At 37.6% G+C, this 19,509-nt stretch overlaps 2 protein-coding genes and 2 long non-coding RNA genes across 18 annotated transcripts in view; 2 read left to right on the top strand and 2 right to left on the bottom strand.

The window, feature by feature from the left end:
- Positions 1 to 2,518: 2,518 nt before the first annotated feature.
- LOC135791346 (peptidyl-prolyl cis-trans isomerase-like) lies at positions 2,519 to 4,033 on the bottom strand. Its single transcript, XM_065301724.1, has 2 exons — positions 3,829 to 4,033; positions 2,519 to 3,490 (listed from the first exon to the last, which is right to left on the bottom strand). The coding sequence occupies exons 1-2, from the start codon at positions 4,018 to 4,020 to the stop codon at positions 3,065 to 3,067; spliced, it is 618 nt and encodes a 205-aa protein (XP_065157796.1). The 5' UTR covers positions 4,021 to 4,033; the 3' UTR covers positions 2,519 to 3,064.
- Positions 4,034 to 4,117: 84 nt separating this feature from the next.
- On the top strand, positions 4,118 to 9,171 carry LOC135791345 (cell division cycle and apoptosis regulator protein 1-like). The gene is made up of 6 exons (XM_065301722.1): positions 4,118 to 5,706; positions 5,770 to 5,995; positions 6,054 to 6,349; positions 6,589 to 6,850; positions 7,195 to 8,514; positions 8,576 to 9,171. Exons 1-6 carry the CDS (start codon positions 4,709 to 4,711, stop codon positions 9,026 to 9,028), a joined length of 3,555 nt encoding a protein of 1,184 aa, XP_065157794.1. The 5' UTR covers positions 4,118 to 4,708; the 3' UTR covers positions 9,029 to 9,171.
- A 496-nt stretch (positions 9,172 to 9,667) lies between these two features.
- LOC135791347 (uncharacterized) lies at positions 9,668 to 13,782 on the top strand. Its single transcript, XR_010548013.1, has 2 exons — positions 9,668 to 10,026; positions 13,396 to 13,782. It is a non-coding gene; the product is annotated as an uncharacterized lncRNA (long non-coding RNA).
- Positions 13,783 to 14,710: 928 nt separating this feature from the next.
- Positions 14,711 to 19,509, bottom strand: part of LOC135790468 (uncharacterized) — a 98,295-nt gene continuing 93,496 nt past the window's right edge. For 2 of the 15 annotated variants that reach the window (XR_010547780.1, XR_010547777.1), the window contains 18 exons: positions 18,119 to 18,170; positions 17,955 to 18,006; positions 17,791 to 17,842; positions 17,627 to 17,678; positions 17,463 to 17,514; positions 17,299 to 17,350; positions 17,135 to 17,186; positions 16,971 to 17,022; positions 16,807 to 16,858; positions 16,643 to 16,694; positions 16,475 to 16,530; positions 16,315 to 16,366; positions 16,151 to 16,202; positions 15,987 to 16,038; positions 15,823 to 15,874; positions 15,496 to 15,547; positions 15,332 to 15,383; positions 14,711 to 15,219 (listed from right to left, as the gene is read on the bottom strand). This is a non-coding gene — a long non-coding RNA (uncharacterized lncRNA). Of the gene's footprint in view, positions 15,220 to 15,331; positions 15,384 to 15,495; positions 15,548 to 15,822; positions 15,875 to 15,986; positions 16,039 to 16,150; positions 16,203 to 16,314; positions 16,367 to 16,474; positions 16,531 to 16,642; positions 16,695 to 16,806; positions 16,859 to 16,970; positions 17,023 to 17,134; positions 17,187 to 17,298; positions 17,351 to 17,462; positions 17,515 to 17,626; positions 17,679 to 17,790; positions 17,843 to 17,954; positions 18,007 to 18,118; positions 18,171 to 18,282; positions 18,340 to 19,509 lie in introns of those variants that run through there. The other 13 variants (XR_010547788.1, XR_010547791.1, XR_010547784.1 and 10 more) reach the window with 13 other exon arrangements.

Raw genomic sequence — 19,509 nt, 5'->3', positions numbered from 1 at the left:
CAAAAGTTGTCTATCTTTCCGGAAGCTGAATTGATTGAAACGCGGATGCAAGCATAAAAATATTGAAGACTTCAAAACTGGGTTTCTATAAGATGTCAAGGACATCCAATACATAAGCAATACTATTCAATCCCTGTGTGGAGTTGTGATGTTTCCTATTGTTTGTTATTCGATTTGAATTGTGGTTTTCGTAGCAGGTAGAATTATTGAAAATGTATTTGGAGGTTAGATTGATAAACCAATGTGTGTAAACTGTGTACTAAACCACGAAAACAAATTTAGTATGAAAACGACAACAAATCGATGTGAAGCGTGCGTCCAACCACAAAACAAAGTTAACTATTACCTACATTTTACATACATGTGACATTTATAATGAAATACGAACAGGTATGATTTTTCAACTCGCCAGGGAGTCATATTTGAAGTGTGCGCAGTAAGTACGTCGACGATTTGCAAATATTACAATACAGTAGCGTTGTGTGGCGTCGTTGTAAGTTGTAACCAACCGGGATAACAAATCGCAAACGTGCCTCCCGCACGTACAGACCATGGACGATAAAATAAACTTTACGACACACGGCAACATATATTGCGCAGGAGGCAGACATGTAATCGGACCAACTGCTTTGTTTAATCCTTGTGCGCGCGGATGTGGAAAACCAAACGCATGCTGCGTTCGAGTCTGGAATTTGCGATTTTAGTTTGTTCAGGTTACATTACTTTTGATATAATTTGTTTAAATGCTACACATGACACACGGCAATATCAGTGACTGCGGAATATTTATACGTAAATATACAGGATATTTCTGACTTTCACTATATATAAATGTTACATTTTTCATTACAGCCAATGAAAATAAAATAAACTGATTCTGCGCGTAGTACAACACAACCAATGTGTCAAAAGCGCTGTCAGATGTCAAATCAATGTCAAACAACATAACATTTTCAGAAAACTTGTTTTTCTTTAAAATTTTCTGATTGCAATAATATTTATAATGCAAACAAAAGAAACTAGCTTAACACAATAGATTTTAACTATTCAATGACTTATAAGCAGATGTATCCTTTAAAATACCCTGTATGGTAGCATTACTAATGTATTTTGATTGTGATGTTGAGCTATGAAGCAATGGCTGCTATGCGAAACCCGCAACCTTGGATAACGACGTAGGTTAAGAGCAGCGCGGGGCCACCGACAATACAACATACAGTAACGTTATAATATACAATAACAAAATTATGTTGAACACGAGAGTTAAAACGAGCCAATCCTTCGAGAACTGCTTAATGGTAATTATCAACTCCAGTATTAACCGAGTATTGCTTATAAACTAGTACTACACTACCATAATAACAATACAATTAAAAAACGACAATATTTCTATTTTTGCATGAATCAGAAAAAAAAAACGTAAATATCAAGTAATTCAATATTTATTTAGAGGAATGTATGACTTTTTTTCCAAGAATATCAATTACTTTTATAACTCCAATATGTGGAAACGTTTTTTTTTTAATGTCATAAATAATATTGATTTACCAACGACTGCTTATCATATTTGTATTTCCGAGCAACAGCTTAAAATCTGTTGATGTTTTCTGATTAAATATTGAATTTACAGTATTATTCAATAAGTTATTTTGCCAATGATTGATACAAGATAAAACGATGTTTAGAGTGTTTTCATGGTTAAATCGTCAACTTGAACCCGTGAATACCTTTTGGTTTGCCGATTGCGCTTGAAATTTGTTATGTCACCTCATGTTTTGGAAGGTTTAGGTAAAAAGGAAGGCGCTGGCTGAAATTTCAATCAAGCGGTTTGCGCCGTTTTCATGATCCAACCTCACAACCCACAGAACTACATCTCATTGGGGACACGAGTATGGTTATTCAACTCGACACTAATTCATCTATTCACCAACCAGGCAAACACTACATGCCGCGCCAGGTCTTTGCATAAATCGTTAAATTTACCACATTTGCACACACAGAGTCACCTGATTTCAGTGAATACAGGGCACTTATTATGTTGAATATTTTTTGTTACATTTTCGACTTTAGTTTGATACAAAATTGAATAATTTATAATTACAAATTATTTATCGGTGTTAATAAGTAAAAATAGCTTTAATTAAATTCAGTGTGTGTTAATGGGTGACTTTTTTATGACCCTGTGTGCAGAAACCGCTGGTTGTCCGCGAATTGCGATTAGCGCTGGCGTTAGTAATGGTTAGGAACACGATCCGCAATGGAATATTCCATTCGCGGCGGGGCGTTTAGTAGCAAATGGTGAATACTCGCGTTTGTTATTGCATCACCATCATTTGCCGTAAATCCGGTGTCTGCCTTTAAAATGCTTCTATCGCTTCTAACTCTTCGACATTCCAGCCGCAGCGTGTCGCTCGAATTACCTTCTCACATAATCCCACGCCGTGTAATACAATGATGCATCAAATTATGCCTGATTAATGCGGCTAAAAATTCAGTTTCAAACATGAGGCGCAATGCGTCAAGATTAAATCACTTTATTTAACATTTAACAAAAATCATCGCCGGTTATAGAAATGAAATGACCGGCCCACGACTCTGCCGTTGGCCGCTCTTAGCTCTAATTTTGTGGAACACCCAGTTTAGGACTGCTTAATTTATTATCATACAGATGCGGATTTTATGAGTACTAAGATTCTAAACATAATTACCATAAACGTTACCACTAACGTTAAATGCGAGTAAAAATGCAAACGAAATCGAATGGTAATTAAAAAGAATCACATTCAGATGACAGAACAAAGTCCTCCTAGATTTCACACACGCAACGCTGGTCACTAATGAACTGTTTTTCGACAATAAACGTGACTTGAGGTGTAATAAATTCCTCGTTTTTTTAGCTCGGAATGAATCGTGTGCGGGTGGTACAAAATGACTACCTTTTTATCATCGAATTTTGTTATTTTGTTATTTAAAGAGTATTAAAATAATAAAAAGTTCTTCGAGACTGGGAACGGGGAAAACAGTGGAAACAGTGTTGTGGTGTGTGTGTGTGTGTATGCTGTTTTTACAGTTGACCGGAGTTGTCGATCGAAAGCTTTTTGCTTGTCTTGCCGGACTGGGAGCCGAAGCCCTCCATCTTCTTGACAATTTCCAAGCCCTCTACGACCTGGCCGAAAACGACGTGCTTGCCGTCCAGCCATGTGGTCTTGGCGATGGTGATGAAGAACTGCGAACCGTTCGTGTTGGCGCCGGCGTTGGCCATGGACAGGATGCCAGGGCCGGTGTGCTTTAGGGAGAAGTTCTCATCGGCGAACTTCTCGCCGTAGATGGACTTGCCGCCGGTGCCGTTGTGGTTGGTGAAGTCACCACCCTGACACATGAAGTTCGGGATGATGCGGTGGAAGATGGAGCCCTTGTAACCGAAACCCTTCTCGCCGGTGCATAAGGCGCGGAAGTTCTCGGCAGTCTTTGGCACAACGTCGTTTCTCAACTGGAATGAAAATAAATCCCAATTGTAGATTAATCAGCACATGGAAAAGATAGCATTAACTTCGAAGGCGGCAACAGAAAACAGAAAATTTCAATCGCGAGGTCTCACCCAAGAAGCACGTTTTTATTTTATCACGTTAGCCGTGAAACGTTATCGCATAACTATGGATTTAAATGATTAAAAAATGGTTGGATGTAGTAAAAAATCAGAAATCACATGCGAATAATGCGCGAATTAGCTATGACTTGCAAAAACGAAAAGCCGGTCGGCAAATGGCGTACCAAACCGCGTGCGGGAAAACGCAGAAACCGCGTGTAATAAACTTGTTTGTAACGTACCTCCATAACAATCCTGCCAAGAGCCTGGCCGTCAGCGGAGACATCGAAGAAAACGCGTGGCAAACTCATTTTTTCAGAGAATTGTCGAACTTGTGAGACGACAGACAACGGACTAATGCTTGATCCACGAACGAGCGCAGCGGCGGTGTAAGTGAGTGTACCGGCTCTATGACGGAGTGCGAAGAGGGCCATGATGGCGGAAGTGACTGCGCTGATCGGCGCAGGGACGCTCGTTCGGTCGACGCCGCTATTTTCTCTCCCACTACGCGGCAAATCACACCAGCAAGCCGGCTAAGACCTTTGATTTATTATTAAATTGTAGCCCCAACACCACTCAACAGTGTTATCTATTAATATGCATATATAATGTGACTTTTAACCTGTTATTACATCACATGTTGCGCAAGCACAAACAACGCTTGTTAGTTGCTTACTATCGCAATCAAGCTTTGAATTTCCCGCGCCAAACAACACTTTTTGTTTTTAAATAAAATGGACGCAATTTGTTGCAATATAATATATTTATTATTAAATTGCACGTTGCGAAAATGTGTCTGAACGTTAGGATGGTTTAATTTATACTGGAGCTGCTAATGACTTTAAACGTAACTAATGAATTTAAAAATAGATACCGGAAATATGCATCGGCCATCATTGGATTCTCGTGCTTGTTCGTACGTTTTCGTATTTGAATACGTCGCTTGCAGCGCTTTCTCTCACTGACGGCAACGACAAAAACTATTCAAATATTCGGCGTCCATTACGTAAATCAGCTGAACCTCAAATTAATACGTTGAGAAAAGGTTGAAACCGCAAGCAACGTATTAATTTGCAGTGGATGCAAATTGTGTGGCAGTTTACGCTGCGTGTAGTTTAAGTTATGAGTAACTTGGGTCCGTACGGAGGCGGCTCGAAAAACGGCCCTTGGTCGCGAGCCCCCACGACCCCCAACACCAACATCCAACAGCAGCTCATCAACCAGGCTGCTGCTGCCGGCGGCATGAACAACCTCAGCAACATCAATAGCATGACCAACATGAATACACTCAATAGCAACATTGTGCCCTTCCAACAGCAGCAAGTCTTTCAAAATATGGGCATGCAGCAGCAAAATCTTGGCATTGGTCTGCAGCAGATGCCCAACACGGCTGTGGGCCTCGCTGGTGCGCAACAACTCAACAATCAATTGTTCCAGCAGGTTGGTGCTGTGACGTATCCGAATCCACGCGCGTTAAACGCCGCCGCGTTTTCCGCGCAAACCCAACCACCAAAAGCCACTCAGAATGTGCAGCCTGGTGCAAATCAGACCAACGCGACGCAAAAAGTCTTCACCGGCACCGTTACGACGGTGCATGACAACTTTGGCTTCGTTGATGAAGATGTCTTCTTTCAGACATCGGCTTGCGTCAAGGGTAGCAACCCTATGGTAGGTGATAGGGTATTAGTAGAAGCCCTATACAATCCTCGCATGCCGTTCAAATGGAACGCAACGAGAATCCAGGTACTGCCCATGACAGGTGGCGGTGCTGGAGGCGGTGGAAATCAAAACCAAGGAGGACGCACTGGTAAAAATTACAATTCAATAACCAGTAACAATTACAACGCGGTGCCGCCGCCATCGGATAGTAACGGCAGCTTTAATCGGAACCGTCCGAAAGCTTCCGCTGGTGGCAGAGGCCGAGAAAGGTCGAGAGATCGTGACCGCGATGACGATGACATCGAGAGAAAGAAAAGACGCGAGGAGCGGATGAGAGAAAGAGAAAAGGAGGATAAAAAGTCTCCTTTGAGGAGAAATAGGTCAAGGAGTCCTAAATCACGTCGTAGAACTAGAATTGTACCTAGATATGTGGTACAAATACCGAAAATTGCTCTAGATACGTAAGAATATATTTAATGTAAAAAAAAAAATGCCGCATTTCTTCATGTTATGTATGTGTTTAGATCGAATGCTGATGTTTTGGAAGTACGCCGTCGTTATGGCAACTTGTACATACCGTCCGATTTCTTCAACAGTAACTTTCGCTGGTTGGATGCATTTCCGGCGGATAAACCCTTCACCTTGAACAAACCTTGCGCATTTCACATTATGAACAAGGATGTCGATGGTGTTGCGGAGAATGACGCTGTTTTGGAGCCTCCTGATGCTGATTATTTATTTTCAGCTAAGGTAAATATTGACATTTTAAATTTGAGCATTTTTAATAATGTATAAATATTTTTAATAGGTAATGCTGATGAGTGTACCCGGAATGGAAGAAATGTACCAAAAATGCTGTGTAATGGCAGAAGACAAAGATCGCCGTGATAGAGACAGCGAAGAGAAAGATTCGGTGCATCCGACGCGACTGATCAATTTCCTGGTTGGTTTACGTGGCAAGAATGAAACAATGGCTATTGGAGGCCCATGGAGTTCTTCACTGGATGGCGAACATCCAGAACGGGATCCGTCCGTTCTTATACGCACGGCTATAAGAACTTGCAAGGCTTTGACCGGAATCGACTTGTCCAACTGCACGAAGTGGTAAGTACCTTTTGAATATCACTCTAGCTGTGCAGTGTACAGCCGATCGATTCGACTCTTCACGAGGGCAGAGGGACGCACGGCATCAGCATCGATGTGATTTTGTTTGTAGTTGTTTAGCTCGATTCCAGAGCCGTGTGTAAGTAGCGCGGCGTGCGGCTCTAGTGCGATGCCGTCCTGTCACAAACATATTTTAGCGATGTACGTTATGACCGGCTGACCGGTATGTGTTCCGATAGGTACCGCTTCGTGGAGCTGTACTACCGTCGCGGCGACGCCGACGGCCGGAGCCATCGGGGCGGCGCTGGCGGTGGCAGTGGCAGCGGCAGACAGGGGGCGCGCGTCGAAACCGTGGTTCTCTTTCTGCCGGATGTTTGGAGCTGTTTGCCCACGCGGCTGGAGTGGGACGCGCTGCAGACCGGCTATCGCAGGCAGCTGGAGCGCAAGTTGAAGGCCGGGCAGGAGCAGGACGCCGACGAGCAGCAGCAAGGCGACGAAAAGGCATCTAACTTCTATATTTTATTCTCTCTCCCACCTTTCTCTCTCTCTCGCTCTTGTTTCTCATGTGTGTAGCGCGACACATTGCTGGGCACCGATATCCGGCCCTCCCGAAACCAACCGAGACGCAGAGCGGCAAAGTGGCGGCAAATTAAAGTTTGAATATCACTCTTTTTACTTTTCTAGTTCAATGAGCAGTGCGCGCGAGCGTGCTTAACGTTAGAGTCGTGTTAACGCTTCCTCGTTAACACAGTGTCACTTGTTGTCTGGTTGAATGATGAATGTGTGTCCGTGTTTGTCCGTTCGACAAGTGTCGAGCGCTTCTTAATATGCTGTTTCTGGTTTAGGAAGAAGAGCCATCCACGGACAAAGTGGAACCGACGCACCACTCGCAGTTGGATCCGAAGACGATGTCGGTGGTGGACTTGCGCAAGGAGCTCAAAGCACGCGCGCTTAACAGCAGCGGGCTGAAGTCGCAACTGATCGCAAAATTATCGAAAGCACTGAAATCAGAAGCATCCAAAACCGAGGACGGCAAAGAGGACAGGGACTCCGACAAGGAGGAACAATCTGACGAAGGAAAATCCGCGGCTGAAGAGAAAAAAATTGATGAGAAGGAGAGACAGCAACTAGAGAAAAAGTACACTCTACCAGAGAGTCAAGCCATTTTGGTGCATCCATCGAAAACGGCGAAGAGTGGCAAATTTGACTGTACTGTAATGTCACTTTCTTTATTGTTGGATTACAGACCTGAAGACACCAAGGAACATTCCTTTGAAGTGTCTTTATTCGCCGAGTTGTTTAATGAAATGCTTATGAGAGACTTTGGCTTCTCAATCTATCGCGCTCTATACGATCTTCCGGAGAAACCCAAGGAGAAAGAAAAAGACGATAAGAAACGCGAGAAAGATAAAGAAAAAGATGAGAAGGATAAAAAAGATAAGGAGCCGAAGAAAGATCGCGAAAAGAAGGATAGCATTAAGTCAGATCATGACAGCGATGCTTCCGACTTCGACGATGACGACGACAGTAAATCTCGAAAGGATAAAGACAAGAAGAAACGCGAACGTCCGAAGATGTATACCAAAGATCGTCATTTGCTACTATCATTTGGTTATTTTGACCAAACCCATTGTGGGTACATCTTTGAGAAAGACATTGAAGAACTGTTGTATACTCTCGGGTTAAATTTATCTAGGGCTCAGGTGAGAAAACTGGTAGGCAAAGTGATCACAAGAGATTCGCTTCACTACCGTAAGTTGACTGATAAGGTTAAAGAAGAGGATTTCATCGTTATTGATGATTCGGAGAAAGATAGTAATTTGGAAGAGTTAGCTGCTGGAAATAAAAAATTGCTTCGAATATTTTCCACAGAGAATAATGAAATACCTGCTGGTGCCAATGATGAAAGTAAAGAAAAGACAAATGAAGGTTTTGTAATGTTTCGTGGAGCATTGGTTGATGTTGGGAAGCTGTTGGCTCAATTGGATCGCAGCGAAAAGGCTAGATTAGATACTGAGGCGAGAATGATGGAAATGAAGGCCGACAACTCTAAGTTGTCTGATAAGTATCAACGTGCGAATGGAACTGTTAAAAATCTCAGTGTTGACTTGAAAGAATACAAAGAGAAGTTAAAAGTTACAGAAGAAAGTCTTCATAGAATCACGGTAAATATTTTGTTCTTTATTCCCCCGCCGCACTAGATAACAATATAATGTTTTGTTTCAGAGTTGTTCAAAACTATTCCAGGCTACACTAACAGAGATTCGCGATAAAATTGAGCCTGTGTTGCATAGCACATCGACAAAAGAAGAAAAAGACAAAGACAGATCGCGCGATAAATCCCGCGATCGCGACAGAAAGGATGAGACTAAGTCACGGTGGGAAAAAGATTATTCACACTCGAATTTCAATTCAAATTCGAGTTCAATTAAATCAGAACCTAAAACACCAAAAGATAAAGATAGGGACAAGTCAAAAGAGAAGTCCACCGAGAAAAAGGAGGAGAAAGAGAGACCCGAGGAAAAGCACGAAGAGGAAAAACTATTAGAACCAAAAGAGGAGGAGCTCAAAGAGGAAGAGGATGATATCGGTTTTAAACCGGAAGTGATTGACGAGATCGGAGACGTCGAGATGGAAAATGATGCAGGATTGGAAATCATTTCAGACGGTAAATGGTAAGTCGAATTCTCTTTGTTCTCTATTAGCTGATTGCTATGCAATGGAGAACAAATGAACAATGTTAAGCAATTTGAATGTATGGACACCATTGTTTCGATGAATTTACACATTGACAATTATATAGAATAAAACGCTCAACAAAAGCAACCAAGATTTTTGTGGTACGCGAAAGATTAGTTTACAAGAGCATATGTCCGTTTCATTATCCCTAACACCAACATGAAATCATTTATTATTAATTTCTCATTTGGGAAATAAATATTTATTATTTGTTTATTTCTTTAGTACATAAATATCTGAGTAAAATACTAATGATTATGTAAAAATCAATTTTGGCTAGTCGCATTACTTCCACACTCGAGTTATTACCAACATAAGCCCAAAATGGAGTTGATCAACAATTATATTCGTACGGATGCAAACGTACCGACCCAAAAAATTTGCTGTTTAATATTGTCGCATTTACGCCCGCAGTGATATCGTTTTTGTCCGGGCTGCCAAGTTCAAAAACTAAGTCGACCTGGTAACCGATAGAGGGCACTGTGAGTATTAAAAGTTGGATTTCTGATTTTGTTATGCTCTACGTAGCGTTCATAGAGTGTGTTGTGAGTGTAGTAGTGTATTATCTACTTTGACTTTGTTGACACTTGCACGCCGCGCTTGTTGTTTTCTAGACAAGAACACGTTTCAACATGTTAAAATTTAGATTCGCTCTTACGTTCAGTTTGCTTTTACCATCGGTTGGTTTGTGCGCAGGGACTCAGCTCGCTACTTGTGATTTTAATTCGGTAAAACGTGTTTATTCATTTAATAAAATGTAGTAGTTATTTCATGGTAACAAGAACCTATTTTGTTTTGGTAATATAACGAGTGCTGGTGTTTCGAATACTCGGGATGAATATACTAATACAAATTAGGTGTTCTTAATTGATCTGTGCGTGTGTGGCTTCCCAGCTTGGAACAGCCATCGAATAACTTCAAATAACATCAAAATGCCGGTAATTAATGCGATATTTTTGTAGTTATTTTTTGTTGATATTAATATTGAGATTATTTAATTAAATGTCACGGGTACGCAAGGTCTGGGTATGGGATTTTATAGGAATGCTATTAAGAATATTGTGTTGTATTTATATTTTTACTTTTAACCCACATATGCAAACATACTCTTATGCCAGTATGGTATGTCTTCTGATATTTTTTGAAATTAACTTTTCTCATTTATTTCTTATTTGGTCCGCGTGAGAGTTTTTACTTCGCTTGCATTAAGCTCTATCTTGCACCCTATTGACACATCATTTAACTTATGATTTATTTAATTTTCCGATCATACTATTCATCTACTTTTCACGGTGCCACAGGTAAGCTGATAGTTAAAAATCATAACATACATGTATACGCGAAAAACTCAATGCAATTATTGCAATGCCTAAAGATGCGCTTACAACATCCTCAAGCATTTGTTAATCCGTGGGAAAGTAAATTAACCATCGGATTTCACATGATTTTTACCATATTTTTTACATATATATATATAGTACAAGTCTTGCTGTTATTGATCCATTATTGCCGCCCAGCAGAAATCATTCGCAATGTACCTTACAATACTGGCCGTGGGGAGCGGAAGTGAGGATAGTTTAGCGGACTGCTAGCAGTTTCGGGCCGATTGTCAGCTGATACAGTGGCTGATTCGCGTTCTTTACTCGCGGGTCTGCAGATACATTTGTTTTTATAGTGCCCTACAAAAATGATCAATTTTAGGAAAATTTGAAAACATGGTGTCGAAAACACCCTGTATCTAGTGAACTATTTGACTTTCTTAGAGTTTCTCCACGTCAGAATAGAGTTAGAGAGTTTCTCTACAAGATGTATACCCTCCAATCTTTCAGCCCCTCCGAAAGTGCCGTATAATGCTCATCAAAAGTTGACAATTTTATAAAAATTTGAAAACTTGATGTGGAAAACGCCCTGTATCTCGTGAACTAATAGATTTTCTTAAAGTTTCTCAACGTCATGTTAGAGTTCGGGAGACCCTCTACCCAATGAACACTATTTTAACTTTATACACTGTTTGGAAGTGTGTTTAAATACCCTTTATATATCGCTATTTTTGTCTAATAAATTTTATTTTTCGGTCGAAAAACAGGGTCGAACTTTTATTCTTAAATTTTTTTCGGTTGAAGAACAGGGTCGAACTTTTTTTGGTAACATTTTTTTCCGGTTGTTGAACAGGGTCAATCGTTTTTGTTACATTTTTTTCGGTCGAAGAACAGGGTTGAATTTTTTTTTTAATTCAATTTTCGCATTTTGAAAGATTATTTAATTAATTAATTTAAGTAACTATTTTTCTATCATTCCCCCATTAGGTTCTATTTGAATTTTAATGAAAAAAATGGTTTTCATATGCCAATAGGGCCTTAATCTGTAATAGGGATGTTGACTATTTTTGGGAAAGTGTTTTAAATCGTGCATATGTCCCTAATATGGTCCCAAATATTTTTTATTTTTTATTTAAATACGTTTAAAGCCTAAAAATCATGTTTTTAAAATTGCGTTTCAAATTTCGTTCCAAAACGCCAATACCTTGTCACGTGATCGCTGTGACGCCACATGTTACAAAACCGAGGTTACTGTTGCATTTCACCATATGAGCAGGGAATGAAACAGCATGATCACGAACTTCCACGAGTACAACATGTGACGTCATGCACTCTGAATGGTGTTCGTGGTCACATGACTTGAGAGTGATTTTGTTGTATTTTATATTTATAATATTTAATAAATTACGTAAAAATAAGACAAAATATTGTGATTTTCAGTAACTCCATAATAGAAACTATCATTTTGTGTAAAAATTATCTTTTTATTTGAATACAGTCAACATCCCTATTGTGTTATTAGTTTTCGATTCAGAATTAAATTTCAGAATTTAATCGTATATAAAAGATCCATGCACAGTACGGGTACAATTCTATTCATGTTCTGCATTACCACACTGAAAGTGTATTAGTGTTTACAAACAAACAAGTTTTCTTATCTGTTGCAATTTTTGTGCGGTCGCCACGCGATTGGCTTGCGTACCACGTTAGTCTTATTTTTGTCATCAGGTGATCTGCACGTACACTTTCTTCCTTATTCTTGAGTTCCTTAATTTATCTTCGCGTTGTTACGTAATATTTTTAAATATTTTTTCGATTGTGCGCGTAATGTTCGGTTTCGTTAAACGCGGATTGTATATACGCAGAGGTAAAGCGTGAGTAATGTTCCGTCGGATACTCTTTTGCAATATACGCGTATTTCATTGTTCCTACAAGGTGCACAATTAAGGTCCTAGCAACTAATTGGATATGCCAAACCCAAAAATTTATTTTGCATCAAGGTATGTTCTTGCATTTCTTTAGTCATATGAAAATCAAATTTGTTATTGATTTCATCTGTTTCTTACTTCAAACGCGTGGTCTTTAAGCAGGCAATTAATTGTTGTTTTTGTTTCAATACCTACCGTTGATTCGCATTACGAATTCAATACATTGTTTTGTTTTCGTTTAATGTACGAATTAAAGAGATTAAGATTGTCGCGTGCCGTCGGCTGCGTTTTTGATCCTATGCCGTGCTTTTCCGGGCTGGTCGGCAGTTGTTTTGCATGATTTAAAATAAAATTTTGTTTTGTGCTTTATTTTTGTAATATGTAAATGTTCTATTTTTATGTTTTCTTACTTTTCACTTTTCTTTAATTTCCGGTGTAAACATTTTGATTTTTTTAAATCCTGATGGTTTTCTTCTTATATTATTTTGTTATTGTAGCCTTCTTAATTGTTTCCATCCGTTTTCTTACTTAAATCTTAATTTTTCTTTGAGTATCACCTAGTAGATATATTCTGCTTATCATTTAATAGACCATATTTATTAGTGCTTGGGCGTTTTACGTTTAAAACTTAGTTTTCTTTTTGTAACACCCTGTATATTAATTTCCCGTGGTGAATTTGTCAAAAGGATAAAGATGTATGTTATCCCATTTGAACTTAGGATTTTCCTTTAAAATATTGTAGTTTTCTTTTTGTATCACCTTGCCTTATAGTTTCCCGTACTGAGTTTGTCAAAGGTGGGGAAAATATATGTTATCCCACTTTAACTCAGGATTTTCCTTTAAAATATTGTTGTTTTAGTTTCTATATCACCCTGTATATTAATTTCCTTTGATATTTGACTGTGGTTTTAGAGATATATTTCCCTACTTGAACTTTGCATTTTATCTTAAAATTTTACTATATTGTTTTTGGAACACCCTGTATAATAGTTTTCCGTGATTGCCGCGAAAATGATGCAAAATTTGTTAGTATTATATGTTTTTCTTTGTTATTTTTTAGCCTTGGTACTTATCTGCATGTACGGGCATGCGCCTCCGGCGCTCTGGTCGATCGATCTGTTTTCTTTTTGTAACGCCCTGTACATTTGTTTCCCAGAGTAACGGTGAAAAACGAGCGATATTAGAGTGTTTAGATGTTTTCTTGATGTCTCTGCACTTAAAATTTTTCTTTTGTAACACCCTGTATATTTGTTTCCATTTTCCATCACCTAGAAAATGGGCAATTTGCTAATTTTTTTATCCCGGTAGAATATTTTGACGTGTTACTTGCTTACATGTACGCAACGATGCAGGTCGAAAGATCTGTGTCAATATGGCAGCATGTATTTTGTTGGCTTGTAAAATCTAAACTTGTATTCTATTGTTAATAAAGAAATAGTAAAATATATTGACTTCTTTGATTTGTGTACCCCTTCTATCATTTCAGGAACAGGTCTCAAAGAGAATTCCCTCTCTCAGGGGATGATCCCCACTATAAAAATTGTTAAAGTACCTTGTATGACTTGTGTACTCCTTCTCTCATTTCAGGTACAGGTCAGAACTTGTAAGAATATTTTTAAGTGTCACCTCTCTTGAGACGACTTAAAACTTAGAAATATTCTTACAAGTCCTCATAAGGAATGTCCTTATAAGGAGTTCTCCCACTCGGGGGATGATCCCCCACCATAAAAATTGTTGATATGCCTGATAATTCCGGGGATGAAGCGCAGAGACATCGTAGCTGTAGGCTGGGCCGGGAGCAATGGACGGATCGAAGCAGTGGACCGTAGACTGTCTTATAACGACACGTGCCAAAAAATTTAAAAATCTGATCCTCCCCTGTTCTCTTTCTTCTATCTCCTCCTCTTCACAACTCTACTCTACTCTCTGTTCTCTTCCTTCTATCTTCTCCTATTCTCTACTACTCCTTCTGTTTCCTTGTTCTCCGTTTCACTTGCTCTTGCTTTCTTATTTCTTCTCATATTACCATCACTTGTATTTCAATTTCTCTTATATTTCGTTGCAATTCATATATGCAACCCAAATTACACCTGATATTTTTATATTTGAGAAAAATGCCTTCCACACCTGAGATTCGATCCGTGTCTGCTAGCATGCCAGCAGGTGCACGTCTCCACTCGACCACCGAGTGTTTTTATTGTTGTTATTTGATTCTTCTATTTATGTTTCTACTTTTAACATGTTTTTAAAAACAACAACACAATTCAAGTAACAGTTAGTTATCTTATACCCGCTGATCACACATAACACTTATATGCCATATTCTTTAAAACAGAAAACGACAAAGAGGATACAACAAAAAAATATGAATGAGATTATAATTATACATTGTGTTTTATTGACAACATTTAACAATAGTTACATTACAGTTACAAAATATCAACAGCTAACAATTTCTGCCCCAATAAAGGTGCAATCCGGATTTAGCGAAGCCGCACATCACGCGCGCACAATACAAAAAGCATTCAAAATTATTACGTAACAACGCGAAGATAAATTAAGAAACTCAAGAATAATGAAGAAAATGTGCGTGCAGATCACCAGACAACAAAAATAAGACTAACGTGCTACGCAAACCAACCGCGTGGCGATCGCACAAGAATTGCACGAGATAAGAAAAACTAATTTGTATGTAAACACAGACACTTTTAGTGTGGTAATGCAAAACAAGAAAACTTAGTCCTTCCAACATAAAAATGCAATTTTGGAGGTCAAGTTGTGAGAAAATCACAAAAATTATTTAGGAAATTGATATAGAAACTTAATACTTACTATCTGATGCAAGAATGGTTCTTCTACGATATCAGACCCATGGGCAAAATCCCTAAAACCAGCAAAAATTAGTCCTTCAAACATAAAAATGCAATTTTGGAGGTCAATTTGTGAGAAAATCACAAAAATTATTTAGGAAAATGATAAAGAACTTTAATACTTACTATCTGATACAGGAATGGTTCTTCTACGATGTCAGACCCATGGGCAAAATTCCTAAAACCAGCAAAAATTAGTCCTTCGAACATAAAAATGCAATTTTGGAGGTCAATTTGTGAGAAAATTACAAAAATTATTTAGGAAAATGATAACGAAATTTATTACTTACTATCTGATGCAAGAATGGTTCTTCTACGATGTCAGATCCATGGGCAAAACCCCTAAAACCAGCAAAAATTAGTCCTTCCAACAAAAAAATGCAATTTTGGAGGTCAATTTGTGAGAAAATCACATAAATTATTTGGAAAAATGATAAAGAAATTTAATACTTACAATCTGATGCAAGAATGGTTCTTCTACGATGTCAGACCCATGGGCAAAACCCTAAAACCAGCAAAAATTAGTCCTTCCAACAAAAAAATGCAATTTTGGAGGTCAATTTGTGAGAAAATCACATAAATTATTTGGAAAAATGATAAAGAAATTTAATACTTACAATCTGATGCAAGAATGGTTCTTCTACGATGTCAGACCCATGGGCAAAATCCCTAAAACCAGCAAAAATTAGTCCTTCGAACATAAAAATGCAATTTTGGAGGTCAATTTGTGAGAAAATTACAAAAATTATTTAGGAAAATGATAACGAAATTTAATACTTACAATCTGATGCAAGAATGGTTCTTCTACGATGTCAGACCCATGGGCAAAATCCCTAAAACCAGCAAAAATTAGTCCTTCGAACATAAAAATGCAATTTTGGAGGTCAATTTGTGAGAAAATCACAAAAATTATTTAGGAAAATGATAAAGAACTTTAATACTTACTATCTGATACAAGAATGGTTCTTCTACGATGTCAGACCCATGGGCAAAATTCCTAAAACCAGTAAAAATTAGTCCTTCGAACATAAAAATGCAATTTTGGAGGTCAATTTGTGAGAAAATTACAAAAATTATTTAGGAAAATGATAACGAAATTTATTACTTACTATCTGATGCAAGAATGGTTCTTCTACGATGTCAGATCCATGGGCAAAACCCCTAAAACCAGCAAAAATTAGTCCTTCGAACATAAAAATGCAATTTTGGAGGTCAATTTGTGAGAAAATCTCAAAAATTATTTAGGAAAATGATAAAGAATTTTAATACTTAATATCTGATGCAAGAATGGTTCTTCTACGATGTCAGACCCATGGGCAAAATCCCTAAAACCAGCAAAAATTAGTCCTTCCAACAAAAAAATGCAATTTTGGAGGTCAATTTGTGAGAAAATCACATAAATTATTTGGAAAAATGATAAAGAAATTTAATACTTACAATCTGATGCAAGAATGGTTCTTCTACGATGTCAGACCCATGGGCAAAATCCCTAAAACCAGCAAAAATTAGTCCTTCGAACATAAAAATGCAATTTTGGAGGTCAATTTGTGAGATAATCACAAAAATTATTTAGGAAAATGATAAAGAAATTTAATACTTACAATCTGATGCAAGAATGGTTCTTCTACGATGTCAGACCCATGGGCAAAATCCCTAAAACCAGCAAAAATTAGTCCTTCGAACATAAAAATGCAATTTTGGAGGTCAATTTGTGAGAAAATCACAAAAATTATTTAGGAAAATGATAAAGAAATTTAATACTTACTATCTGATACAGGAATGGTTCTTCTACGATGTCAGACCCATGGGCAAAATTCCTAAAACCAGCAAAAATTAGTCCTTCGAACATAAAAATGCAATTTTGGAGGTCAATTTGTGAGAAAATCACAAAAATTATTTAGGAAAATGATAATGAAATTTATTACTTACTATCTGATGCAAGAATGGTTCTTCTACGATGTCAGATCCATGGGCAAAACCCCTAAAACCAGCAAAAATTAGTCCTTCGAACATAAAAATGCAATTTTGGAGGTCAATTTGTAAGATAATCACAAAAATTATTTAGAAAAATGATAAAGAAATTTAATACTTACAATCTGATGTAAGGATGGTTCTTCTATGATGTCAGACCCATGGGCAAAATCCCTAAAACCAGCAAAAATTAGTCCTTCGAACATAAAAATGCAATTTTGGAGGTCAATTTGTAAGATAATCACAAAAATTATTTAGGAAAATGATAAAGAAATTCAATACTTACAATCTGATGTAAGAATGGTTCTTCTACGATGTCAGACCCATGGGCAAAATCCCTAAAACCAGCAAAAATTAGTCCTTCGAACATAAAAATGCAATTTTGGAGGTCAATTTGTAAGATAATCACAAAAATTATTTAGGAAAATGATAAAGAAATTTAATACTTACAATCTGATGTAAGAATGGTTCTTCTACGATGTCAGACCCATGGGCAAAATCCCTAAAACCAGCAAAAATTAGTCCTTCGAACATATAAATGCAATTTTGGAGGTCAATTTGTGAGATAATCACAAAAATTATTTAGGAAAATGATAATGAAATTTATTACTTACTATCTGATGCATAAATGGTTCTTCTACGATGTCAGACCACTGGGCAAAATTCCTAAAACCAGCAAAAATTAGTCCTTCGAACATAAAAATGCAATTTTGGAGGTCAATTTGTGAGAAAATCACAAAAATTATTTAGGAAAATGATAATGAAATTTAATACTTACAATCTGATGCATAAATGGTTCTTCTACGATGTCAGACCACTGGGCAAAATTCCTAAAACCAGCAAAAATTAGTCCTTCGAACATATAAATGCAATTTTGGAGGTCAATTTGTGAGAAAATCACAAAAATTATTTAGGAAAATGATAATGAAATTTATTACTTACTATCTGATGCATAAATGGTCCTTCTAAGATGTCAGACCACTGGGCAAAATCCCTAAAACCAGCAAAAATTAGTCCTTCGAACATAAAAATGCAATTTTGGAGGTCAATTTGTGAGATAATCACAAAAATTATTTAAGAAAATGATAAAAAAATTTAATGCTTACAATCTGATGCAAGAAGGGTTCTTCTACGATGTCAGATCCATGGGCAAAATCCTAAAACCAGCAAAAATTAGTCCTTCGAACATAAAAATGCAATTTTGGGGATCAATTTGTGAGATAATCACAAAAGTTATGGCATGGGCAACATATTGTTACTAGTATTGCTATAATTTTTGCTTATTATTTGCATATTGCTTTAATTTGACACTTCTATACAGGCCCCCTACGCGAGTTAAAACTAGACAACAACAACAGTGCGGCCAATTACCAAATATGTACACTTATCCGCATTACCACCCACAAATATAACGTAAACTCGTCGCATTAGCGCAACAACAAGCAATAATACGATACAGTAAAAATCGTGAAGCGATTAAATGTGCAATACAATGTAAACTCTGGATAATCTTTATAATGACGTTGAAATATGTACTCACTGAAATTCATTGTTGTCCATGCCACTATCACATTAACATCTCAAGAAACTCGATTAATACCTATGAAGATAGACTCAAAAACAAAACACGTGCTCACGACACCACCGCGCACGACCCACTAAGCAGGAAAAAGAATTGTTAGCCGACGTAAACATCTGGTTGGGGACACCAGGTAGATAATTGTAGTATGGTATACTTTTATTATTTATGTATAGGTATATCAATTAGTTTAATACAATTTGCATTTTTAATACAAAAATTGGTTTTTACATGTCAATAGGGCCTTAATCTATAATTGTGTTACTGCATTCAATTTAATTTATTTTCGGAATCCAAAAACAAAATTTAAAAAGTAAAGCACAAATCCAAATTTAATTTTGAATCATGTAAAAAAATTGGAAAAGTGCAAACAAGTAAAGTCAATAATAGATTTGATTTTCAAATGGCTGAAGAAATGCACGAACATACCTTGATGCAAAATAAATGTTGGCGTTTTGGTATATCCAATAAGTTGTATGAACCTTAATTATGCATATTGTAGAACCGATGAAATACACGTATAATACAAAAAGAAAACGGCGACCGACGAAACATCACTCACACTTTACCTCTGAGTATGTACAATCCGCGTGGTACAAACGCCGCACATTAATCGCGCACAATCGAATAAGCATTTAGAAACTCAAAAATAATGAAGACAATGTGCGTGCAGATCACCTGACGACAAAAATGAGACTAACGTGGTACACAAGCCAACCGCGTGGCGATCGCACAAGAATTGCACGAGATAAGA

The sequence above is a fragment of the Atheta coriaria genome, unplaced genomic scaffold, assembly GCF_025399875.1.
Source record: "Atheta coriaria isolate IRGN ID8LTWV9N9 unplaced genomic scaffold, Caltech_Dcor_3.1 hic_scaffold_4_pilon, whole genome shotgun sequence".
Lineage (NCBI taxonomy): Eukaryota > Metazoa > Arthropoda > Insecta > Coleoptera > Staphylinidae > Dalotia > Dalotia coriaria.
This window is presented reverse-complemented; position numbering and strand designations above follow the sequence as displayed.